The sequence below is a fragment of the Vigna umbellata genome, chromosome 2, assembly GCF_029865625.1.
Source record: "Vigna umbellata cultivar VRB3 chromosome 2, Vumbellata_1.0, whole genome shotgun sequence".
In the NCBI taxonomy this organism is placed as follows: domain Eukaryota; kingdom Viridiplantae; phylum Streptophyta; class Magnoliopsida; order Fabales; family Fabaceae; genus Vigna; species Vigna umbellata.
The window spans coordinates 17484193-17511453 of NC_142166.1; the positions used below are offsets into that span (position 1 = coordinate 17484193).

General features: G+C 33.3%; 2 protein-coding genes across 3 annotated transcripts; both read right to left on the bottom strand.

Moving 5' to 3' along the window:
* Window positions 1–9450: 9450 nt before the first annotated feature.
* LOC124842948 (SWI/SNF complex component SNF12 homolog) lies at window positions 9451–12197 on the bottom strand. 2 transcript variants are annotated; one of them, XM_088106328.1, is made up of 3 exons: window positions 12067–12197; window positions 10188–11725; window positions 9451–9765 (listed from the first exon to the last, which is right to left on the bottom strand). In XM_088106328.1, the coding sequence occupies exons 2-3, from the start codon at window positions 11702–11704 to the stop codon at window positions 9696–9698; spliced, it is 1587 nt and encodes a 528-aa protein (XP_087962454.1). In that variant the 5' UTR covers window positions 11705–11725; window positions 12067–12197; the 3' UTR covers window positions 9451–9695. The 2 variants fall into 2 exon arrangements, with proteins under 2 accessions (XP_087962454.1, XP_047175521.2); XM_047319565.2 differs by having other exon boundaries at window positions 10188–12177.
* A 7995-nt stretch (window positions 12198–20192) lies between these two features.
* Window positions 20193–22334, bottom strand: LOC124846113 (elongation factor 1-delta-like). The gene is made up of 8 exons (XM_088106329.1): window positions 22189–22334; window positions 21820–21928; window positions 21603–21719; window positions 21421–21508; window positions 21171–21300; window positions 20943–21056; window positions 20510–20671; window positions 20193–20393 (listed from the first exon to the last, which is right to left on the bottom strand). Coding segments are annotated over exons 2-8 (699 nt in total). The 5' UTR covers window positions 21906–21928; window positions 22189–22334; the 3' UTR covers window positions 20193–20391.
* Between the last annotated feature and the right edge of the window lie 4927 nt (window positions 22335–27261).

Sequence of the window (27261 nt, forward strand, 5' to 3'; positions counted from 1 at the left end):
CATTTGTTTATGTTCCAAAGGATGAAAGATCCAAGTTGGATGTGAAGACAAGGCAATGCATCTTTATTGGTTTTTGTCAGGATGAATTTGGCTACAGGTTATATGACCTCGTTGAAAAGAAAGTTATTAGAAGTCGTGATGTTCAATTCATGGAAGATCAAATCATTGAAGATATTGATAAGATGGAGGAGTTTACACCTAAGGAAGATGGTAATGTGGCTGATGTTGATCCAATTCGGTTGTCTATTAATGATTTGGATATTGATGTTCATGATGACGGGCAACATGGTGATACTGATAATCAGTAGGTTGGAGATTACTTGAATGTTCCTATTGATAATGTTCATGAAGAGGAACATGATGTGTCATAAGATGAGAGTCTTGGTGATGTACCTGAGCTACCTCAAGCTCGACCCAGAAGATCTGACAGGCCAAAACAACCTTCTAAGAAGTACTCTACCAATGAGTATGTGATATTGACTAATGAGGGAGAACCTGAATGTTATGACGAGAACATTAAGAGTGAAGAAAAGAAAAAATGGTTGGATGCAATGTAGGATGAGATAAAATATTTGCATGATAATTACACTTATCACTTGGTGAAATTGCCTAAGGGTAAGAGAGCCTTAGAGAACAGGTGGATTTTTAGGGTGAAGCAAGAGAGCAATTCTACATCTACCAGATATAAAGCCATGTTAGTGGTGAAAGGCTTTAGATAAAGAAAGGGTATTGACTTCAATGAGATTTTCTCACCTGTGGTGAGGATGACATCCATCAGAACTGTGCTAAGTTTAGCTGCAAGTCTAGATTTGGAGGTTGAGTAGATGGATGTGAAGACAACTTTTCTTCATGGTGATTTGGAGGAAGAGATTTACATGAAGCATCCTGTTGATTTTCTTGTTGAAGGAAAAGAAGACTATGTGTGTAGGCTACGAAAAAGCATGTATAGTTTGAAGCAAGCTCCAAGGAAATGGCACAAGAAGTTTGAGTTTGTTATGTGTGAGCATGGCTATAAGAAGACTACTTCTGACCATTTTGTTTTTGTCAGGAAATTCTCTAAGAATGATTTCATTATCCTGTTGTTGTATGTTGATGACATGCTTCTTGTTGGAAGAGATGTATCCAAAATTGACAAGTTGAAGAAGCAAATGGGCGAGTCATTTGCCATGAAAGACATGGGAGCTGCTAAGAAGACTCTTGGTATAAGTATCACTCGTGATAGAAAAGAGAATAAACTTTGGCTATCACAAGAGCACTGCATTCAGAAAGTGTTGCAAAGATTTCAAATGGAAATTGCTAAAGTTGTAAGTACTCCTCTTACTACTCGTTTTAAGTTGAGTGTTAAACAAAGTCCTTCAAATGAAGCTGAGAAGATAGATATGAGCAAAGTTTCTTATGCTTCTGCGGTGGGTAGTTTAATGTATGTAATGGTATGTACAAGGGCTGATATTGCACATGTTGTTGGTATAGTCAGTAGATTTCTGTCAAATCCAGGCAGAGAGCATTGAAATGTTGTAAAATGGATTTTGAAGTATCTTTGTGGTACTAGTGGTTTGAGGCTTTGTTTTGGATGTGATAAGCCTACTTTAGTGGGTTACTCAGATTCAGGTATGGGTGGAGACATTGATTCCAGAAAGTTCACTTCAGACTATTTGATTCAGTTTGCACGGGAAGCCTTGGCTTGTCAATCAAAGTTGCAAAAGTGTGTAGCGTTGTCTACTACTGAGGCAGAATTCATTACACTTACTGAAGCGTGTAAGGAGTTGTTATGGGTGAAGAAATTCTTGCAGGAGCTTGGTTTTGTGCAAGGTAAATACTTGTTGTATTATGACAGTCAAAGTGTTATTCATCCTTGTAAGAATCCAACTTTTTATTCTAAATCCAAACATATTGATGTGAGGTATCATTGGATACGTGATATTTTGGATGCTACGTTGTTGAAATTAGCTAAAGTTCATACAGATGATAATGGTGTTGATATGATGACCAAGGCATTGCCAAGAGAAAAGTTTGAAGTTTGTTTTGAGATCGCCAGTTTGGCAAATATCTCCACATTGTCGTGAGGGGGAGATTTGTTGGGTTATTGGACTCCCTTCCTATGTGGAGAATATGCCCAAATAATATGGACCATTATGTCTCACTAGGTTAAGTGGAGATGTGTCAAATTAGTAGGGCACATTAGAGTCATTTGAAGAGAGGAAAAAACCAAGTGAGAGAAAAAGGAAGAGAGAAAGTCTTTCCCGCATAACCCTAAACCTGCACTGGTGTTTTCGTTGTTGTGAAGTCATTCACCATTGGATCAGACTAATTTATAGACAGTGGGTTCGAGATGTATGGTTCTTCGTTCTGACCGTTTAGATATTCAATAGGAGGTGTAGTTTGGGAGGAATTTCATCTTCTTTGTTCTCATTTGTAAGCATTTGTGCTTATTTAAATTGGCTGATTGAAAACACCATTTGGTGTTGTTATTGGAGACTCTTTTGTACCATATTATTGATCATAGTAGATTTTTCTTTTGTTTGGACGACTCGTGATTTTTACCATTGCATTAAGGGGTTTTCCACATTAAAAATTGTTGGTATCTCTTTGTGCTTTAGATTTTGTTTTTGTTCTATTTGTTTAGTGCTCCTCGCAAAAAGGAGGATTGATTTTCCGCTCCGTTATTACTCTTTACTAAGTTGTTATATTTTAAAGGCTCTTTCCCATAAGCTAGTTATGTATATTTCTTACCAATGCCACAATTATTGATAGATCTATGAGCACAACAAAGTTCATCACTTGAGTCGACATTCTCATCTACAACCAATTATAATGACCCACATGATGAACTTTACTTACATTCCTTTGTAGTTGAATAATTCATGACGTCTGCATCACAACCTACTATGGATGACAGAAGACACTTTGTATCTAATTCAATTGATTTTCTTTTCTCTTACTTGTTCACAAAGGATTTTACAACATCACTGTTTGCTAACGATTACATGTAACATATGAATCCAACACACTTTGATAATTAAACTCAGTTCTTTGATCCAAAATGACTCCATAACTACCACACTATGATTTCAGTGTCAAAACACAACCTCAATTACCACGACCCAACCCACCATGTAACAAATGTTTTCATAATTGCAAAATTAGTCACCACCACAAAATCTAAGATCTTGTAATCGTATTATAATTAGTGGGTACAAAAGATCCAACTTATTAACGATGAAGTTCAAATTTCATTCCAATTTTTCATTTTTAAAACTTCTTAACTATAAATTTTATAATTGAACTTTACACTTTAATTCAATTTATATTTCCTATTACATTTTTTAAATAACTTTAAAATAATTCTATTTATGTGTAAACCATTGTAAAAATAATAACAACACATTTAATTCTCAATTATATTACAAAATCAAAATAGTTTAATCCTTAAATTATTTTTTATTTTATTCCTTCTCTCAAACTAGTTAAACTTTAATTTCAACATCTATAATTAATTATTGTAAAAAAAATTCATTTAATAAATTTTATATTTATATTAAGAGTTTAACATGCTTTTCATCCTCAAACTATTTTAAAAAATTATGTTTGATCCTTAAATTAAACTATATATTTTGAAAGATCCTCTCCAACAAACATGTAAAAGTTATATTATTGTTCAATGTGAAAATTTGCTTATCTTACAAGAAACACTTCACGTCTCTTTACATAATTTTTGTAAAATCTAAAGATGAAATAAATATATAATTTAATTTAAGGATAAAAATACAATTTTCAAAAATAGTTTACAGTTAAAAGATATATATAACCATTATTATAAATATAAAACAATTATTTTCTATTGCATTTTTTAAAACTATTTTAAAATTTTATTTCCTCAATAATAATAATAATAATAATAATAATAATAATAGTGTTAAATATTTTTTTAGTGAGTTAGTTTTCATGTGGAAATGGATTTTGGCTTTGTCTCTAAGTTTTGAATTCTTAAACGTAGTTATGACATCAGCACATTTTTAATATCATTTTATAAGACTACATCCATTGACAAGATCCTAGTGATGGTTTGATTACTCCTTTTGTTTGGAAAGGGTCTCCTTGTCGAGAAGGGGTGATCCTCCTGCAAAAGACTCTTTGACGCTCAAGTAAGAGAGTTAGGATCTTTGTATAAATTATGTGTATTAGTGTTTATGAGAGAGTAAGTGTTCCTCAGAGAATACTAGTTATATTTATAGAATCAATGTGGATTATGAACCTATGTTCCTATTGGAATAATACTTAAGTGAGGAGTATAACCATAGTATAATAAATAATAAAAAATGATAAATAATAACTAACACACCAAACTACTAAGATTTAGTTATAATTAGGGATGACAACAGGTCAGGTCGAGTACAAATAATGTCTACGTGCTACCAAACCCGCAAAAAGAAAATCCACTCGCTACCTGCCCACTACTCGCACGGATATTCGTTTAAAAAATATTCACGGGTATTTTAAAACCCATAGATACCCACAAATATTTAAAAATATATGTTTTTATAAATTTTTAAAATAAAATTTGAATAAAATTACAAAACGATATATAAGATATAATATAAATTAAATTATATATTAATTAAATTTAAATTTAAATTAAATTTAACTTAATGAAATATAAATTTTTTTTTTTTTGGAGGTAGTGAATACTTGCGAGTGCGGATATTATAATACCCGCATCTGACTCGTCGGGTATTAAAATACCCACTATTCGCAATCTACAAGTATCAACTATCCGTTGCAGATTTTATCTGAAGATATTCACATACATGAATTTTTTTTGTCATCCCTAATTATAATATACAAATATGATCCAAATAGACATAATGAAAAAACTATGATCAGGATGAAAATGCATTTTATTAAAAGAGTTTAAGTATACAAATTATTCCAAGTTCGCTATACAAACAAAATTCAATTTCATGGAAAATAACATAATGCCTTAAAAAAATATCAAATTTATTCTAATAAACTTAATTTAAGTTTAAATATCTTAAATAATAATTAAAATTCAAATAAAATAACAAGCAATAAGTGAAATAAAAAAAGTTATTATAAAAATTAAATTTTAATTCAATAATAAAATAGAATTATTCAAATATATACCTATATAAGTATTAATAGATATGTTTTTACAAAATAATAATAATAAATCAAATATTAAAGATTATTATAAAAAATAAATTTTAATTCAATAAAATAAAATAGAATTATGTAAATATATACATATATAAGTATTAAAGGATATGTTTTTACAAGTTAATTATGAAATAAGTTATTAGCATTTATCTTTTTGTTAGCTAATTATAAAATTACTTTTATATTAATATTATAAACAAATGAAGTAGAAACATTTAAATTATATAACAATATAAAAGAAATAGAAAATAAGTTAAGAAACATATAAAATTACAAAGATAACATAACTCAAATTTTAAATACTTATATTTTTATTTTTATTTTATGTTCTTATGAATAACAAACTATTAAATACAATTTCTTTTATGATTTTATATTTTATATGTAGAATATATATATATATATATATATATATATATATATATATATATATATATAATATATATAATATTTTTTCTATTCAAGTCAAAATTGTCACATACTTAATTAGGAAAGATGTCTTTTTCTTTGTAATTTTAAAAGCTTAAATATGGTTTTACTTCTTTAATTTTTATATGAAATTAGATTTCGTTACTTTTTCTCAACTCTGAATTATGGCATTGTCATGTATACATGATAGTACACACACGTCAAAATGTGAATACAAATGTGGTGTCACAACAAATCTTTAGCAATGTTTAGAAAGATTACATTCATTAATAAAATTTATTCAATAAAAATTATTCAAATTTACATTCATAATTATCTTCTATTCAATATTCAATATTTATACAAACCCCTCTTTTTATAATAACAACAAATTTATTTCCATATTCTTTTACATACCAATATTACAAATCGAATTTTATTCATCCTTAATTTTTTTTTCCTCTCGCGGTCCAATTAAAATTCATTCGGCAAAGTTTTAATTAATTTTTTCAATTTACTTTTTTCCTAATATCAATTTTATTTTTTTTTTCTTATTTTTATTTATGTTTCATTTTTTTTCTCCTCTCCTTTCAGCTCCCTGGAACCAAACTTCAGTGGGATTCTCACAGTCGGAGACACATACAAAGATCCGGAATTTAACCGTCTACAGTGCAACTGGTCCATCTTAGGAAATAAATTGGCTATGGGTCCATTTCGGAATTATTTTTTAACGGTATTATTTTTGGAACATAAATCATAACATTAGGTATGTAGTTAATTTTAATTATTACCGTCAATTCTTTTTGATTTGATTTCTAAAATACCTCAATTAAATTATGTAAGTAGTACTTAAATTTTTTTACCGTGCGACTTATATATTGCTAATAAACCAATAAATACATGCACTTATACAAAGATACGATCATCTCACTTAAATATTTCACCATAAATTAAGAGATAAGAGTAAATTAACAATTAGTACATATGAAAATGACGGTTTCTCTTATAAGTAGAACTAAAAGTGAGAAAAAAATCAAAGAATTGTCAAATCAAATTTATAATTATCCAAATCCCTTTAACTCAATCTAGATGAATTCATCTCAAATTCAAATTCCTATTTTTAGACTTTAATTCTAATCTATTTAAATGATATTGAATTTGATATAAATTGAACAATATTTTTAATTTTGAAGATCCAAAATTAAAGTGCACATTCGCAATTTAAAGTTATGAAATGTCAAATTTCACACCCAAGATAGCATCATATTAGACTCATGCAACACTACGTCAAGTTGGCATGGGTCAAAGTCAAGCCCAATCGACTCAAGTCCAATTGAGTCAGCCCAAGACTAGGTCAAGTTGCAACAACTCAAGCAAGGCCAAACAAAGTCAACTTAGATCCAAGTGGAGCTGCATCAACATAGACTCTAGTCGAGTTGTGTCAATCTAAGCTTAAGTTAAGTGAAGTCAACTCAAACCCTCTTTGAGCTAATTTGACTTGAGCTCATGACAAGGCAAGTCAGCATGAGCCCAGGTTTAGCAAATTAGGTTGAGCCAATGATCGAGACGAATCAACTCAAACCAAAGGTTAAGCAAAGTTAGTTCAGGCCAAAGGTCAAGCTAAATTAACCTGAACCAAGGTCAAAACAACATGGGCACAAGTTGAGTTGAGCTGGCACAAACCTAGGTTGAGCTGAGATGGCATGGACAAGTTATATGATTTAACCCAAGCTCAGGTTAAGCTAAGTCAAACCAAATTCAAGTAAAATAGAGCTTTATGAGCTAATGCCAAGGTGAGTCAACTTGGTCAAGGTTAATCAACCTGACCAGGTTAATCCGGGCCAACTTAGGCCTAATTGAGACGAATCGACTGAAGTCAAGTTTAGTCGCCCAAACCCAGGTTGAGTTATGTTGCCCCGGATCCATGCCAACTCTCTTTGGCATGTGCCTATGTCAAGTCAAGTTTGCTCAAACCTATGTTAAGGTAAGTCAGCCCAAGCTTAGGTTTATAGTAGTTGATATCGACTAGATTGAGTTGAATCATCTCGGACTCAGGTTGAGTTGAGTCTTCCCATGCCCAGGTCAAATTGGGGTCTTAGTCAATCCAAGTGTACCCATAACCTAATTGAGCGTTGACCTCAAGCTAGAACGAGTTAGGTTATCCAAGCCCAAGTTAAGCAAAGTCAACTCGAACATTGGTCATGTTCATCTGCCCAGGCCTACTTTGAGTCGAGTTGGCCTAGTCTATGGTCGAACAAATTTAAGTTGTGGAGCTAAGTCAACTGTAGCCCGCATAAAGTCAAGTTGACCCTAGCCCAGGTCAGGTCAAGTCAACTAAGGCCGAGTCAGCCCGGATTATAGGTCAGAGTGAGTCGCCTTGGACTTGGACCAAAGTCATGCCGAATAAACCTAAACTCATGTCGAACTGAGTTGGTCTAAACCTAGGTTATGTTGTATTAGACCAATGGGGGAACAAATTTTTGTGAGTCATTTGAGGATCTGGGCTCTTCAATTGGCCCCAAAATAAAATTGTCCTTGCAGAGAAGGTTGGTAAAAGGGGAGAGGCAATGTGAGCAAAATCCTTTAGGAACCTACGGTAAAAACCAATAACTCTATTAGAAGTGGACTTTAAGCCTAACTCAACCCCACAAAACCAGCTTGTAAGGTGAGGTTTGCACCCACTTATAAAGTGTGAATTGGTTTTATCTCTAGTCGATGTGGGACTTCCAACACACCCCCCTCACACCGAGTTATATATGTCTCGAGCGTGGGATTAGACATTTTTAATGGGTGGTCCGATAGCAGGTGAAACAATATGCCCAACAAACAACAAATATCGTTAGGATAGACTCTAACGATGGCTCTGATACCATGTTAGAAGTGGACTTTAAGTCTAACTCAACCCCACAAAACCGGCTTATAGGGTGAGGTATGCACCCACTTATAAAGTGTGAATTGGCCTTATCTCTAGTCGATGTAGAACTTCCAACAAACTCCAAAAAAGCCACACAATGATTTTAAGGAACTAGGGGTAAACCAAGCCAACATGACTTGGATATTATAATTGGAATGAACTCGAACCAATAGTAAAATAAGGTGGTAAGTTTAGCAACTGAGTCCTTGTGTTAGTCATACTAGAGGGAAGCAAAGCACCAAGCTGATAAAGGGTAAATTATAAACACAACTATTCCAGTATTTTAGGACGAATGGTTACCCGCTGGGATAGGAAGGGAAATCTTCGAATGATGCTTCTTTTTCATATCCTTGTTACTGCATTGCACCTTCTTACATAGTAAAATAAAAAGTAACAATATACATGACAAGAGGAATATAAATAACAAACCTCAATAGTGGAGAATAACCTTCATTCTCGGGCTCAAAGCCTCGGGAGGTTAACTTATATCAAATGATTGTGATGGATCTCCACCTATATCCCGTATAAAATTTATATAACTTAAATCTATTCACTCCTTCAAATGTTAGCAACAGGCTCCTCTAAGCAGACATGGCTACCGCTGCATCATAAGAGTTTGACTAAAACATAAATTTAAATCTTGGCTTATGCAATATCTTTTTAGAATAGCAATAGCAACAAAGCTTTATACACCTAATGGGATTGATTATATTTATCACTCAATAAAAAATAACAAAAAAAGGTAATAAATTCAGTAAAATAAATTAATTTTGATGATATTTAAACATTGTCTTCAGTCTACCTCTATTACTTTAATTAAACTATCCTTCATTGGATAAACATTTCTTATCAGTCTTTTTAGGCTAGTTTCTTATATTTCTCTAAATGTTAATCCAACCTCCTCAAACATAGGTCGGTCTTAGAAGCAAGAGCATGACTCGGAGGACTCCAAATGAACCAGGGGCAACCAAAATCCATGGATAGATACATATTTTCTGAAATTCTGTACAGAATGTCTTTGATCACATTCCCCTTGATTTTCACTACCTAAAGGTCATTTTCTTTGTTCCTACATTCTTTCCGTTCTTCTACTCCCCGTCTGGGGTACTGAAACTCTCTTCCCTAACAAGGAATATGAAAAGTAAGTATATCGGGTAGTTAGGAAAAACAAAATAGAAACTCCACCTCTAATGTTTTCTTAATTGCGTCCAACAGCATCACTTCCTGCAGTTTTTCGGTTCAAGTAACGAATGGCAGCATCCTCGACCCTGGAAATAGAAAACAGAAACAAATTAGAAAATATTCTGACAAAAAAGTATTAAAGAATATTGTTAGCCCCAAATTCATCCATGCCATAACTTTTATTTCTCTGTGGGATAAGTAATCCATGCACCAATTTCAGAGTGAGTATGGTATTGTATTACAATTTCCTACCAGTTGGCACTTAAGAACAGACAAGCGTAACACGTCAAAATCTGAAATGTCTAGGTTTTTTATGAAGTGTCACGTTATGTCTAACATAAGTTTAGTATGGGTGCAATTTTTTTTGTGCATGATTGTCAATGTATTAAACTCACAAGTTTAGCAAGTGAATACTCACATTCGGGTTACAAACGTTCTAAGCAAGTGTATTATGCATGCAAACCTTACAACAAAAAGAGAAAAGGTCAACCATCATCATAATACTTACCATGGTTGATTGTAGAATGCAGAACGAAGTTCCTTTTCAACGTTATGCCTGGCATCTCCAGCAACAAGTTTCAAATCCTTGCTTTGAGAAGTAATCAAAGTATCAATAAACTCCACTGGAGACTGACTAAAACTAAGAAAAAATGCCCGTCTTCTCCGATGCTCTTGGATCTTCTTTAAGGAAACACGAATGGCCTCATCATAAGCTTCAATCTCCTTTTGGCTCTCAAGGCTTGACAAGAATGTAGACTTGTCTTTTTCCAGTGGAAAAGGAACATCAACCTGCATATCATAACATGCAGTTACAGCTGGTGCATATCCAGAAAGCTTGATGTTATACTCCAGATGTATTGGCTGTGGCTGTGACAAATGCTGTGCTAACTTCTGAAAAACCGTGGTGAAATCCATCCTCTCTTCCCCAAACACCCTTTGTAGAGAAGGATCACAAATGAAAGACGAAGGGTCATTTGGAATCTGTAGCTTCCTGGACTTCACATAGTTAAAAATAGAAGCTATTATTCTTGGACGAGTCTCAACCTCAATACCTAAGAGTTTAGACAGTTGTGGTGAAACCATAAACTTGTCAGGTGTATAATTCATTTCTATTGCAATCAATGCAGTAAATTCTTTGTTTCCTTTCCTCTTCACCTCAAAACCATCCTGTTGGGTAGGTGAACGTGCACTATCCCATACAATGACATGATTATCAGGATAAATGCTTTGATCCAAATGTATGGTAATTTTCTTGAAAAATGAAGAGAACTTTGGGTAAGGAGGACTCGATCTCTGTGAAATGCCAGATTTCGAATCCATACCATCTTCCAATATCCTTCCAGTTATCCTGAGAGACCACGAAGATTCATTGGCCTTATTATTCTCAGAATCAATTTTGGCATGATTTGAGAAGGTATTGAACACATAAACACGAAGAGTTTTCTGAACATGGGGAGGGAGTCTAGCCTCCTGTATATCAAACTTTCTCCTTGCCAAAGCAGTATCAACCTGAGCCTCAAAATCAAGTAATTGAGTATACAGAGCAGACTCAGGCAAAAACATAGTCCCCTTCCCTGGTGATTTCTTCGTTTGATGCTGAGCACTCGGCATGGATTGGTTCATATTCGATGAATTATGAGACCTCAACAGGGGCTTTGGGTTTGGTCGCTTGGCATTTCCGGTGGCCGGGGATGATGTCCCATTAGCAGCATTAGTATTTATACTATGCAAGTGGGCAAAAGGCTGAGTTTGAGGTTGTGGATGAGCACGTGCAATCTGAGACTGCATTTGTGTCTGTGCATACTGAGCTTGTGCAAGCACATGAGATTGGGGTTCTGAAAACTGAAAGAGGCCAGGGAATTGTGTCTGAGGACGTGACTGAAAGTGTGGTTGTGTTTGAGAGTGTAAAGGGGTTGAAATTGAATGGTTCCATTGCTGAATGGGGTTAGGGTGGTGTGCTTGTGTGCCCATTCCAGAATGACCAAACAAAGATGATGCAGCCACATTCTTTGCTTGATTATTCATTCTGATTGCTGCTTCTAAGATCTAATGGGAAATCTTCTTAGCATTCAAATTCATGAAACTGATATTAAATATTATAAATTTCAAAAAAAAATCAGAACAGCTTTTGTCAGAAGACACAAATAACATTATGGGGATCCTGAATTCTGAAAAGGTAACATTTTTAAGAGAAAAACTTTTAGAAAAATTTAAAAACGGAAACCCTAAGTACGAAAACACAATGCATGTAACCAAGATGGACGAATTGGAACAGAACCGGGCAAAAATTGAATTTGGGTTCACCTAACAAAAGGAACGTCCATGATTTATAGTTTTTGCAGAAGAAAAGACAACGGAAAACGTAGAAGAGGAAGAGAGATTCTTACTGATGGTGTCAGTTTCAGATTCTAAGGAATTCAACAAAGAAAATTGCTGGCTGATGAATGTTTTCTTCCCTTTTCCATCCTTTATACCCAAAAAAAAACATGCTCTCTGGTTTTTCTGAAAAACAACTTTGTCGTTTCAAATAACTTGTTTTTATTAATAAAACACATTTCTTTATGAATGAAACACAGTTTACCATTACAATGTCTGGTAAGAGGAATCCTGGTAAGAGAAATTGATTGATGTTAAATATTGTCATCAATATTTCTCTTACTAGCATTAATTATTAATATTAAAACATAATATATGTAGATTTTTTTAAAACTTACATCAAATTTTTTAAATAACTCATTAATATTAAATTTTAGGCTTAAATGTTTATTTTGTTCTTTCATCCTCACGTTAAGATGTGAATTTATGTTTAATACCCGGTTTTAAAAATGAAGACATTGAGTCCATATATTATGAAAAGTGTATGAATAAGGTCATGTCCGTTAAGTTGACAGTAAAGGCGTTAAGTTCATGCTGATGTGACCGTATTTTTTCTATTCTCTCTTTTGTTGTCCAGCTTTTTCTCTCTCTTGTTCAGCTTTTTCTTTGATGATTTGTTGAACTTGTTCTTTCTTTGTGAACCTTATTCATATACTTTTCATAACATAGGGACCCAATGTCTTCATTTTTAAAACCGGGTACTAAACAGAAATTCACCTCTTAACATGGGGACGAAGTAAGCATTTAAGCCTAAATTTTAATAATTAGCTATATGTACTATGGATTACTTTATTAACGCATAAACACAATCCTTTTATAGGCATTATTGTAAAAAATATTATGCACATGACCAATAGAGTTAATTTAGGTTGAGCTTATTCAAGTCGAGGTTTTCTATATTAATCAGTCTTGTTAAGATTCTTTTAGCTTTATTGATCTGAACTCTTCTAAACCAATTAGTCCTAGTTGAGCTCTTCCAATTCAAACTCCTTTAGATCAAGCTTTAAGACTGGTCATTTCAGATAGATTTCCTTTGGTTAACTCGTATGGACTACCCACTTTGAGTTGGTCTTTTGGACATAACTTCATGGCATACCATGTTGATCAAACAATATGGCCAACCAGTTACAGAACAGTTATAATAATGATAATGACAAGTAACTAACCACACTAACTAAATGGCACGGCTAACCAGTTGCAGAACAATCATAACAATGGTAATGACCAGTACTCAACTACCCTGACCGACAACATGGCCAAGCAATTTTAGAATGTTAATATTAATAATGGTAATGATGAATTAATCTATTAATGTCGATTAAGGTATGATTAGATCGTGATTAGATTGACAAAAAGGTAAAAACACATCACAACTACTATATATAAAGGTTTAAGGTATGACTTTCACATACACGTACATAATATGCATCACAACTTTCATTGCTAATTGGTCAGTCATATATTGACTTTACCATTAGAGTACCTTCTATAGGTACCATCCGAGTTGGACAAGAGAGAGAAGTAGAGTAGAAGAAATCCGAGAATTGGCATAACCCATCCAGTCTATAATGTAACTTGTCAGGTCTAAGACAACCATAAGCCTAAACACCTACATCACACACTTGCCCAACCTCAACACAACCTCATTTGTCTTCTTCTCAGCCTTATTTGGCTTAGTATCAGGCATTTTGGCTTCAATAGCTTGATCATTAAGCCTCGTCTATGTCTTGATCGAAGGACGAGTTCTTCAAAAGAACTTGTCGCTCAACAAAAGCTGATGAAGGGCTAATTCTTTAAAAAAATTATGGAAGCTTGCTATGGGTGAGACTCATCGAACCAGGAAGCCAAACAGCAAACGTTCCAGTGAGCAGAATGAAGGCGGCGGAATTCTGAAATAGATGCAGAGAATGGTATGGTTTCGGTGAAGAATGGAGTGGGTTAGAACCTCTCAGCTCAGAGGGCCTTCTACTTTGGAAGGAAGCTAGAGGTAAGGAGAAAGAAAGTGAAGAATTGGGTTGACTCAAGAGCAAAGGTAAGCTGGAATTTCATTTCTATAGAAATTAGACTAAGCTCAAAAAGTGTCTACAAAAGGGGGAAGAGGTCTCCTATTTATAGGAAGATAAGAGCCTTAAATCTGAAATAAAATTCAATCCAAAAGCAAATGAAATTAAAGAAAAAAGCGCCAATTTGTGTCAGCTTCAAACATCCCTCATTCCAACTCAGTAGCACACGTGAAACAGCACCAATTCTGAAACGCTAGGCTAGCTAGGTTATTGTCTGAGCTTTTTGATAGCTTTGGCAGCAAGCTTCTCCCTCCAAGTCTCTCTTTTCACGTGCTCAAATGCTATGCTGGCAGTTGCTCCCTCCAATTTTATTAATCCTACAAAACACATATAAATATATTAAAGAGAATTCTAATAAGACTTAGAGAAAGAAAATTAAGAAAGAGTCTTTAACAATCCTTCTTCACTTCCCTTTCTTAGCCTTAGCTTAAGTTGATACTCCTTTGAATGGAATGTCCTAAATGGGTTTCCATCAAAAAAACCCTATGCTTGTCTTCAATGAAAGTAAATGAAAGGCGAGTTCTTGAAAGAACCCCTGCTGCCCGGCCTAAATAGAAATAGATGAAAGGCATGTTCTTGAAAGAACCCCTACGACCTAACTTCAATAAAAGTGCATGAAGGGTGAGTTCTTTAAAAGAACCCTTGCTCGAGAAACAAAAAAATTGAGGAATTAGACCTAGAGATCTTAAATACTTTCAAAAAAGGTCGAGATTAACATTCCCTTTCTAGGTGTTGCTAAGAAAATCCCTAAATACACCAAGTTTTTTAAAGAACTTTGCACAAATAGAAGGCGTTTTAGGGATAATGAGGTTATGAATTTGGGAAGAAATGTGTCTAGCTTGGTTAAGAAACATATTGAGATACCAAAAAAATGCAAGGATCCAGGTATATTTTTTGTTCCTTGTGTTAATTGAAGTTCGAGGTTTGACAATGCCATGCTAGATTTAGGAGCTTCTATAAATGTAATGTCTTTATCAGTGTTTACTTTTCTATCTCTGGGACCTTTTAAGACTACTTATGTGATTATTCAACTGGCCAACCGTAGCACAATTAACCCTGCAGGTGTACTTGGGGACGTCCTTGTCCGAATAGACAAGTTAATTTTTCCTGTATATTTTTACATCTTGGATATGAAGGATGAAGAAGGAATCAAGTCATCAACTATTATCTTGGGAAGACCTTTCATGATGACAGCACGAACCAAGATAAATGTGCATGCAGGAACACTAACCATGGAGATAAGACACGAGAAGGTGCATTTTAACGTGTTAGAAAACACTTTTTCTCCATCTTTGGACTTTTCTTTTTCAAAAACGTCGTTCATAACTTTGGGCGATGAAGAAAATTACAAACCAAAGGACGCGGTGTCAATAGATGATGCCTCTACAACATCTGAGTGTGATTTTAGGGTGGATAAGATAACCTTAGGCAGTAAAATATTGTCATGTGTGGTACATCCACCCACTTTGGAGTTGAAACCCTTACCATCTCCTTTGAAATATGCTTATCTTGAGAAGGATGGGAAACTCCGTATTATTATATCTGCTTTTCTTACTGATGAGTAGGAAGAACAGTTGTTGCAGGTTGTTAAAGATCACAAGGAAGCAATAGCTGGACTTTGGCAGATATTCCTAGTATTAGCCCTACTTTTTGCATGCATAGGATACTTTTGAAAGATGATGTTAAGCCAGAAAGACAACCTCAAAGAAGACTGATGGAGGTTATCAAGAAAGAGGTCACCAAGTTGCTACAAGCAGGTATTATATATCCTATTTCTGACAGCACTTGTGTAAGGCCTATACATGTGATTCCCAAGAAATATGGAATCAGAATGGTCAAGAACGAGAAGGATAAGTGGACTCCTATTCAGGACAGAAGTGGGGCACACAACTTAGTAGTTCACCATCTTAGTAGGATTGAAAAGGAAAAAGATAACATTTCGATCCGAGATGACTTTTCCAATGAAGTCCTACTAGCATTCCTTCCACCATGAAGGAGGTAAGTATCCTCATATTTTTCTTTGCATTCTATATATATGGCATACATTGAGGACAATGCATGGATTAAGTGTGGGGGTGTAGGGAAACAATTAACTTTGTTCCCTATTTTGTTTTTCTTAAATAAATATTTGCTATGGATTTAATAGTTTGAATTAGTAACTAGGATGATCATGAATTCAAGAGAAAAAAAAAAGAGTTATGTTGATATGAGTGGATTCCTTCAATGATTTTCTGATTACGTTGACTTGAGAATTTCTTGATTAAATCTTTTGAGAAAGAGATTTGAACCATGTGAGTTTTGGGCCTAATGTTAAGGATGATGGATCATCATGTGCCATACCTATTTTTCTTGAGTGATTTACCCATGTTTTGATGATACTCTAATATTTAGCTTGATTCTTTGTTTTGCGACTGAGGTGAATATGCATGATTTGATATGATTGAGACATTTCTTGTTTTAGCTAGTTGGCCAAATAAACTTGTTCTAACATTAATCCATTGAAAACCCCTTTGAGCCTTAGGTCTATTTTCCTTGTTTTCAATCATTGTCAAATGAGAAAAGAAGAAAAATCATATTTCCTTACTTAGGAAAGAAGAAGGAGTAATTGATTGTGTTAGAAGTAAGTGATGAATAGGTGTGTGGGTGAGTACCTCACCCATAAAATAATAAAAATGGCAAAAAGGAATATGAAAAGTTAAAGTTTTGATAAAAAAAATGGAAAAGAGAATGCAAAAAGAAAATCTTCCTTGAGAGAACATCAAACAGTAAAGTTGATTTTGAAAATCAAGTGTCATTACTCTTTCTATATCAATTTCAAAAAAAAATCCTACCTCTGCCTTGGCCTTAATATAACTTTCAGAAAGCCCTCATGATCAATAATTGCATGTTTTCTTAAGTATGTGAATGTTAGAGTTTTGCAAAATATCAAAGGTGTCTACTTACATGAGTATTTTGAGTTTAAACACAGTCCAAAAACAACTAAGAGAGTTGGGGAGAAATAAATACATTTTGCCTTGAGTGATATATTTCATATTTGATTTTCTTATGAATTCAAAAGGTAAACTCATGTGTGCATAATAGAGTGATTTCATTTACATGTCCATGACAAGTTGATTTCTAGATGATTTATCTATATCCAATGCTATTCATTCTTTTGATCCAAATACAAATATGGAATAAAATGACCCAGAAGAAAGTCTTAGAATTAATCAATTTTGCCTAGGAGTGCAAAAGGATAAGTGTGGGGGTGTGATGAGTGCATATTTATGCCCACATTTTAGGTTTTATTTCAAATTCTTAGTGGAACAATTATGTTTAAATGGTTGATGTCAAGAGGATTTGTGACAATTGAAGTTATCGGGTTTGGGAGTTAAAGAGGCATAAAAAGTGATTTTTAGTGCATAGATTATTCTTGTATGTTATAATGTTTGTTGATGCAACTGAAGTTAATGTTTGAATGATTAAAAGGGTTAAATTTAAATGTCCAATATACAAAATACTCTCATTGGATGTTAAACTCTGGTCAAAGCTGGTCCAATATGGTCAACTTAGGGCTCCTATTCAATTTTGAAAAAGTTCAATTAGAGAAAATTTATGGACTTTTGTGCAATTTTGAATAAAATAAAAAGGGTTGAAATATAATTTTGGACAAGTTTAAATCTGTTAGATATTTTAAAAGATAATTTGGAGAAAATATATCTTAAGATATTTTATTTGATATTATTAAATAATTACCTTATTTATCTATATCAATAAATATCAAAAGATAATATTTGGCAAATCCTTTTGAATCTAGAAAGATATTATCAAATATTTCTCAAAAATTGATTAAATCTGTTGAATATTTGGAAGATATTATATATAAGATAAAAGATTTTATCAACAGAAGATTCAGAGTCCAAGCCCAATCAAGCTTGTATAAAGAGACCCAAAGGAGGCAGAAATCATAACTCATTCATCCACCACTCCTCTCACTTTTATTTTACCATGTATTTCACTCCATCCGTGAAGGGCTAAGCTCCTAATACTATTTCACTGTAATTTCATTATGAATTATGAGGTTAAGTTAAATTAATGAATTTGTTTCTTTTGATTATGGATTTGAGTTATTTTTCTTCTATGTCTTTTATCTCTCAATCATATTAAAAGCAGTGACTTTTGCATTATAAGGTGTTTGAATCTACATGCATATTAATCATATGAGTTCAAGGGTTTCTATGTCTTTGATTGAGAATTTACTTTGATTAATTAGCTTTTAATTTGGTTAGGAGATTTAAGAATAGATATGATTAAACACAATAAGATTTGATTGAGAATGTACTTTTGTTGAACTAATTGTGAATAATCTATAAAGGTCTTGCATTTGATTGAGAATCTACTCTGTTAACTGCATGATCGTCCTCAAATTAATTAAAAATGTACTTTAATTAATTTGAAACTTGAACAATAATTAATTGAATAATTATCTAAGATGATGAATCTATATTGGAAAAACAATGGAATCAACCTATTTCATCATAATTATTTCTATGTTTCTTATTTGTTCTTCAAACATTAACTTCATTATCATACTTTCTTACTTTTATCCTTGAACAACAGTGTATAACATTCATAAGAGTCAAATATTGAAAAACAATTTCGTATTCATTCGGAGACGACTTAGGGTTATTTTAACCCAATCTATTTTCTTGAATACTATTTGATAATAGTGAAGTTGCCTTAAAAAGTAGTATTAATTTGATAATTTCAATGACAACATATCACAAATTCATATAACATTTCGTCAAGAGGAATTGTTTTCCATTAACCAAAATATTTTCAACTTACATCAAACTTTTTACAAAGATTTAAATGTGTGAGAGGTTTATCATATTTTATTAATAAAATATGTTCTTGCAAATTATTTTTACACTCCTTCAGATCAATAAGATAAACTTTTTCATCAATCTACACCAAGATCATATCTCCTTTTCATGCAAGGAGAGGGTAAACCTAAACAAATATACGTTTTTGTACTCATGCATTTTGTAAAAAGATTAAAATAAATAACATTTTCCCTTTAAGCAACCTCAAGAAATATAAAATACTTACATGTTTGTCTTGTGAATTTTCATTTGTTTTTTCTTTTCCTTATTTTCTCTATTTTTCTCCTTTTCCCATTTCTTTTTCTGTAGAAAAAGTATATAATACTTACTTTAATTGACCTAAATCTGATTAAAATTTGTTAATTCTTATGTTGTGCTGAAAAAAAATAAAAGAATTCAAATGAAATCATTACTAGTGTTCGCAATAATTTAAAGGAGTAATTTTCTCTATAGAAACAATTTATGTCTTTTCTATATAACAAATTTCCAATTTTGTTCACTGGAATACTTATCATGTGCATATCTACGTAAGAAGCTAAATATGGAGAAAAGTATAATAATCGATAAACATATCAATTACTCTCTCACAAATAAATGCAAGGAAAATGGCAAAAGAAAATCGTTTTATTATTAATATGCTCAAGTACACACTACAGAAAATCAGGAAAAAAAAACAGGTTACACACTGACGGTTTTAATATCTAATAAAGAAAGTTATAATAATTAAAGCTACGTATTAGCATTGAAGAGTCGATAAAAGCAGAAGTGTTTTTGACAAAATAGTGTGATATAAGAAGTTTTGGAAGGAGCGTACTTTTTTGTTTGTCTCTAAAGCAGGGTAATAATATCCTTGAAGGATGGAGGACTGGACCTATCATGAAAACAGGTAGGTAGGGGAAGGCATTTCTAATTTTTTTCTTCCTTGTATTTTTTTTATTATTGTAAAAAAATTATAGAAGAAAGAAAATATTGTTGGACTGTTTTATTCGACGATGTTGTTTATGGATTGAATGGGTCATTAGTAAAAGCATTACCACCATCAAAAAGGCATAACATAAAGAATTGGGAAAGATATTAGTGGAAGCGTCAAACTGCTACACCTATAGGAGATGATTGAAGGTGTCAATGAGAAGACACTAAGAATAGAGTTTGAAATTTGAGACACGATCATCTGCAACTACAATTTGAAAATAACGAACACAACACACATCAGACGATCAAAGCCTAAAATTATTACTCCAAATAATCCAACGGCATAACACAAATAGACCAATATATAAAAAAAAAAAACAGTAACAAGCAGGCTTCTAAAAACAAAACTTCTCACATGAGAGCTTTCCCTAAAACATAATTTCTAAATAGCGCAATTCCTCTCGCTGCCATGATTTTCAAATCCCACGATTGTTGATTCTGTAACAAAGGTTACGAAATTGCATTAGAACAAGCAGCAAAACCATAAACAATATGCAACAGAATACAAAACCATTTGGGAATTACTGAGAAAAAAAGCCACTTAAAATACTTACAAATTTTATTGAAGGCAACAATGTCACAACTCTGGACATATTCATTGATGGGCTCAACTGTGAGACGTTCCTCAATAAGAGTGTCGACAGAAACTAGGTCATCCACGATAGTAAGCATAATTTGCAGTTTCTTGATGCCGTACCCAACAGGAACAAGTTTGGCTAAGACACAAAAACAATTGATATCAGAACCGAAAAAGAGGAGCAGACATGATAAGCAGAAAATAAAAGTACGCCATGCAAACATAATGGAAAGAAAAAGTATGAATTCTCTCTAAATGAAAGACTTGAGAACACAACATTTACAAATACAGAATATTGAATCATATAATTCAACTATTTTAGGAAGTACATCAAAATGAAAACAATTAAGTTCAAAATACGTAAAAATATCAACAACTAAAGCCAAAATATATAAATAAAAATGACATACATGCACCCCAAAGCAAGCCTTCCATGCTAACAGATCTCACTGCTTCCTCGAGCTTCTTCATGTCCGTTTCATCATCCCATGGTTTCACATCCATCAGAACAGATGACTTCCCGGCTGAAAAATAGAGTCAGCCGAAAATCAATGCACGCACAAAGTGCTATAAACAGGGGAGGGGAGGGGCGGCATAAAGTTCAAAGATAACAGGTAAATGACAACAGTGAAACTTACATTCTTTCTTTTTTCCAGATGCCTTCGCTGCAGCTGCCCGTTCCTCCGCTGCCTTCTTCTCTTCCTCTGTCTCTTCACCAAACAAATCCACATCATCATCATCATCATCGTCATCCTCAGCAGCAGCAGCCTGAAAAACAACGTACATTAAATGAAAGGTCAATAAAATATTATAGTTAACCCACACAATGCTAAAAAGAAATGAATCCAACACCACAATCGAAATATCTATCATAAGAAAGATACTTGCCTTTGTATCAGCAGCTGGGGGAGTTGCAACAGGCTCAGCAACAAGAGATCCCTTAACAGTGACACCAGATCCCTCACCAGAAACACCACTGTAAACAGAATATTGGCATTAAAATATAATCATCTCACGTGCCAAGTATTATACATATAATTGGCGAGCAAAGTCAAGGGAAGCGAACTTACGAGATTCTCAACAAAGCATCAATGTGCTTGAACCACCTAGACACATTGACATACTCAGTTGATGGAGCAGTTGGCAAAGCTGCATAGACAGTGAGATCATCCTTTGAAGCTTGGTACCTATAGAGCACGTGAAATGGGACAATACACAAAAAAGAAAGATAAGAAAAAAAAAATAAAGAAAATATACAAAAGAAGATGGATGAAAGCAGTGACATACCCGGTGATGTAACTGCGTGAGAGAAGGTACTCATCAAGCTTCTTCAACCCAGAGGCAGAGCTAAGGTCGTAGAATGTGACTGCCATGCTTGCTATGTGCGTTAATTCTTCTACAAAATATGCATAAAACGAATTGTAATATGAGCAATAAGAATTTCAAAAAAAAATTAGAAAAATCAGATCTTCGATTGAAATCCATTAACAGACTGCTTCGAACTTCGAAGTGACCTAAAAAGCCATTAAACCACAAAAAAAATGTAATTCCACCAAGAGAATTTGGAAATTCGGAGAGGAAAGTGTTGCAATTAGGATAGGTTTTGGGAACCCAAATTCCACAGGAAAAAAATATGGATCGAAGGAGGCTTCTTACCAGTGCGAGAAAGGCAAACGAAGGCAGCACAAACGAGAGACTGACACAGTGAATGTGAGAGAGAAAGATAATCCCGTTTTAGTTGCTTCAAACTGAAACCCTAACCCGAATCTGCAATTGGGGGCATGGGCCATCATCAAATTGGGTTACCTGTCATTTTATGTTGATATGGACATTGCTATTCTCACCTTTTTTTTTTCCTAAGTTTACTATAACACATATTAGGCTAAAATATTTATTTGGTCATAATATTCAATATAATTATTTAATTAGGTTTCTTAATTTTTATTTGATTCAATTAAATTTTCATTTTTTTTAAAATAATAAAATTAGATTCTAATGGTTAACTACGTTACAATCGTTAACAGTGAAGTGAAAATGACTGAATTAGTGTTAGGTGTGTCCAATTTGAAAATATATTTTTGTTTATTGACTTTGATTTACCATATAAGAGTTTAAAGTGAGACTTTGATGTACACGTCTGTGCTTCTTCTTCACCTTACCCTTAGTATTTCTTTTGTTCTTTTCCTTTGACCAGGAGAGAGTACACATAGGAGGTTTTCATCTTTCTCATTTTCATTTTACTTTTTCTTATACAAAACCACATTCAAGCCACCTCTCTTCCTCTTTTTCTTCTTCTCCTAAATCCTTCTTTTCCCATCCACAAATGAAATAAACAAAAGATTATTTTCCTCAAAAAACCACAACACAAGTAAAGCCTTTCTTCTCTCAATTCTTTCATTCTTCTTTCTTGTTCACTTGTCGTTCTCCCCTAAATTTTCTTATGTTCTTCCCCAATCCAACACACGTCGTTGAGCCCTAAGTTAAGTGACCTTACTGGTGGGAGCAGATCCCCTTCATAGGGTCAGCTTGTGCTCGCCATAGCTGACTTAGTAGGAGCAGTAGTAATAGTGATGAGAACCTAAGTAGGTTCTCGCTCATTTCCCTCCATCAACAGCGTCGTTTAAATCTGTTTTCACTTTAAGTGAGTAGGCACATTCTTTATGTACTAGCCGCTAGCCATTCCTTCTATGAACAAGTTTGTCGTGATTGTAAAGAGCCACCTTTGCCATTATTGGGCCCTCAATGGATCATCCCATTTGAACCCTAATTCATGATACATTTGTGAGGTGTAGTAGTGAATTATGAGTCCGCAACTCCTTATGAGAGCATAAAGGACCTTCCTAGAGGATTACTAGGAGCATGACAAGAAAGGAGACCTTTGTAAGACCCATGAAAAATATAGTATTTAGAAATAAAATAGTTTTGAGACTTTAGTATTTTTGTTTGGTAATTAGTGTTCTTGTGTGTACATTTTTGTTATAGCATAACTGTTATGTTATTTCTTTAATTTTATTTTAATAAAGTGCAACACATGTTTGGTATGTTTGTTGGATTGTGATATGTGTGTTATTATCAATGTAATGTGTAGGCTTGTTGGTAGAGATGGTTGTTTAGGATTAAATGGTTGTGGGTTCAATTCTTATGGAGAAGAGTTTAAAAGAAACTTAGTTTTATTTGTATTTTTGCCTAGGGGCAAAAAGGTCATTTACCTTTATTTGTAGAAATTAAAATAGGGGGAGTAGGAAGGAGAAGCATGCAAAGTTATAAAATATAAATTGGAAGTTATAATTTACATAAATAAATGATAGATAAAGATTGGGTAGTTATCATTTTTAAAAGTTTGTTGAGAAAAGATAGGGAGATTTGTTGTTTTTTTGGTGTAGATAATCATATCTTTAATGCATGTGTATGTATGAGAATGTGCTTCTATACTATGATATGGTGAATATCATGGTGGTTGTTGTTGGGTTTTCTCAAGAGAGTATGCATGATTGTTGTTGGGTTTTCTCATGATGGTATGTATAGTTGTAAAAAGGGATGAAGGTACGTATGGGTGAGAGTTTTAACATATAGATGTGTGATAAAGGGGTGTGTGATGATATATGAAGTATATTTAGTGAGGTTGGGTGTAATGTGCATGATGATGGGATTTTAGATTATACCTTTGATGTGTGTGTTTAGATAAGATTCCTTGTATCTATAAGTCATGTATGCATGAATGATGTGTCGAGTATGTTTACACGTAATTTAAGAATTGGTGTTTTGAACACTTGATATTTGTCCAAAATGAGTTTGGGTTTGGCGATAATCGATTATCTTACGTGGTAATCGAATATTTGCGCGTCGTTTTTCAGTTTCATCACTGGAATAATCGATTATCTGGGATGATTATTAATTATCCTTTCATATGTTGTATATCTAGAAATTTTTTTTGGAAACCTCTCTAGAATAATCGATTATCATTAGGTGATAATTGATTATCTTAGTGTATTTTTTCTAGAAAAATACGGTTAGAAGAAGAATGGAGGAGGGACAAGCTTCAAAGGCTGCAGAACATGATGTTGAGCAGGGAATGAAGCTAATTGCTATGTTTGGGGTCAGTTAGACACCTGATTGATGATGAAGCACAAATATGTGATGTGAGGCACTAAGGTATGTGGTTTATCAATGAGCATAAGAGGTGGAAGACGTGTGTCTGCTTGTTGTACTTAGTAAATCCTGAGACTATCTGTCGTGCAATATGGGATAACAACTCTCTTTGGATTTATGTGCGAAAAAGGGAGTGGTGTTCGAGTGTTGAACCTTCTTTGTATGGGGAGAATGATGTTTTGCCTAGTCCTTGTGTGATAGGGAAACAGGTCCTTTAGCCACGAAGGAGGACTTGAGCAGGCTTGTTTGGTGAAGGTACAAGTGACTTATATGGGAAGCTACAAGTGTGTGAGGTAGGGTACATGAGTGTGACCGAGTCTTTTCATGATGGAGTTCATGGGGTTGTGGATGCTCATGGTGATGTTCATGATGGGGATATTCATGATGGTATGTTCATGAGGGGATACTCATGATGGTGTGTTCATGATGGAGATATTCATGACGGTGGTATATTTATGATGATGATCATGGTGTTGAAGATGCTTCTAAGAATGCTATGTTGATAGTGATGTGACTATGATAGTGATGGTTATTGTAGTTAGCATAGGTGCTTATGAATGGATAGACCGTTGGTCTATGTGTATGATGTTGTGGTGGAATCGAGGATCGAGGGATCGTTGTTGATTTGCATTTACGAGGGAATTGTTGATTTATTGTGTTGTTAGTGCTTAAGATGGGGTTGCTTCTTGATGTTATGTATTGTTATTTATTAATCATATATTGTATTGTTATGATTGATGTCATTAACATCTTACTCCATACTTGTTTGTGTTTGTATATTTGTGAATGAAATTATCAATAATGATCATATAATGTATTATACATGACCATATGATATTGCAGATGTTCCAGAAGTATGATAAATTCGCGAGGTGACACGTAAAGATTTGGGTTTTCTTTAAAATTTCTTTTGTTTATACTTTTGAGAAAATGTAACTTAGAATCATCTTTATTTCTTTGAATATTTTAATTCGTGAATAATGTAATTTGGACATTGCTTTCGAAACTTATATAATTTTGAATTATTTTCGCACTTTTAAATATTGAGGCTTGTGAAAAACATGTTTCCGCACTATAAGAAAGTTTTGAAATGTTCGGTTTTTGTAACAACTCGTGACACCCTGAATTTAGGGTGTTACATATTGGTATTAGAACCAGGTTTTCGAAAAAACTTTGGGGTCTTGGGGAGTAAGCTCGTCTAGCTTTTTTTTGTGACTGTAATGCATGCTTATGTGGATGATGTTCATTATTGTGTAGATTCCCTTACGAAAGAATCTAAAACTATTATATACATCTTGTGATTACTTATTATATTTTCGCTGTCAAGGTTTTGTTATGCTTGATCATGTATGTTTAGACTACTTTAAATGATTCGTTTTGTTTTAAAATATGATGTGCATGGTTGAACATTGATACATTATCGTTGAAGCTATCAAATTAATACTACTTTACAAGGCAACTTTGATATTGCCAAGTTAGTAGCCAAGAAAGTAGATAGTGTTAAAGTAACCTTAAGTCGTTTCCCAACGAATACGACAATTGCTTTCCAATACTTAACTTTTATGAAGACTATGAAAAGGTTATAATGTTATGCAATGCTTAAAAATAAGAATGAAAATATATCCTAATGAATTTAATGTTGAAGAATATCGTGAGTTTAATTGAAGAACAAATGTGAAAGTTAGAAACAATTATAACGAAGTAGGCTAATTCCACTGCTTTTCCAAGATACTTTCATCATCAATTATCCACATATTATTGCTCAATTGATTATTGTTCGGGTTTAAAATTGATTAAAATACATTCTTAATTAACTTTAGGGAGATCTTACAATTAATCAAAGTAGATTCTCAATCAAAAGCAACTTCGTCTTAGATTATACACAATAAATTCAACCAAAGTACATTCTCAATCGAATTTTATTGTGTTTAATCATGTTTATTCTTAAATCTCTTAACCAAATTAAAAGTTAAATAATCAAAGTAAATTCTCAATTAATTATAGTTGAAATTTTTACCACCAATCAAAGTACATTCTCAATTAGTAGTAAAAACTTGTTTAATCATATGAAAGTTCCTGAATTCAATCAAAGTACATTTTCAATCAAACCTAGAAACCTTGAACTCATATGATCAATATGCATGTAGATTCAAACACATTATGATGCAAAAATCATTACTTCTAATATGATTGAGAGATGAAAGACATGGAAAGAGGATAACTCAAATCAATAATCATAAGAAATAAATACATTGATTCAACTTAACCTCATAATTCAAAATGAAATTACAGTGGAATAACCTTAAAAGCTTAGCCCTCCATGAATGGACTGGAATACATGGTAAAATAAAAGTGAGAGGAGTGGTGGATGATTGCTCTTTTTCACGTATCTGATATGGACCTAAACACCTATATGAAACCATTCACACCATGGCAATGTCCTTTAGGTGCAGATTTTTCGAACCCAAACCCCAGATACTTGAACCTGAATGTGTATCCTCTTCACACTCATGAACAACAGGATTCATGCATGCCCATGCAAACAAAACGAAAATTCAATACTCCATTCCCAAAAATCTG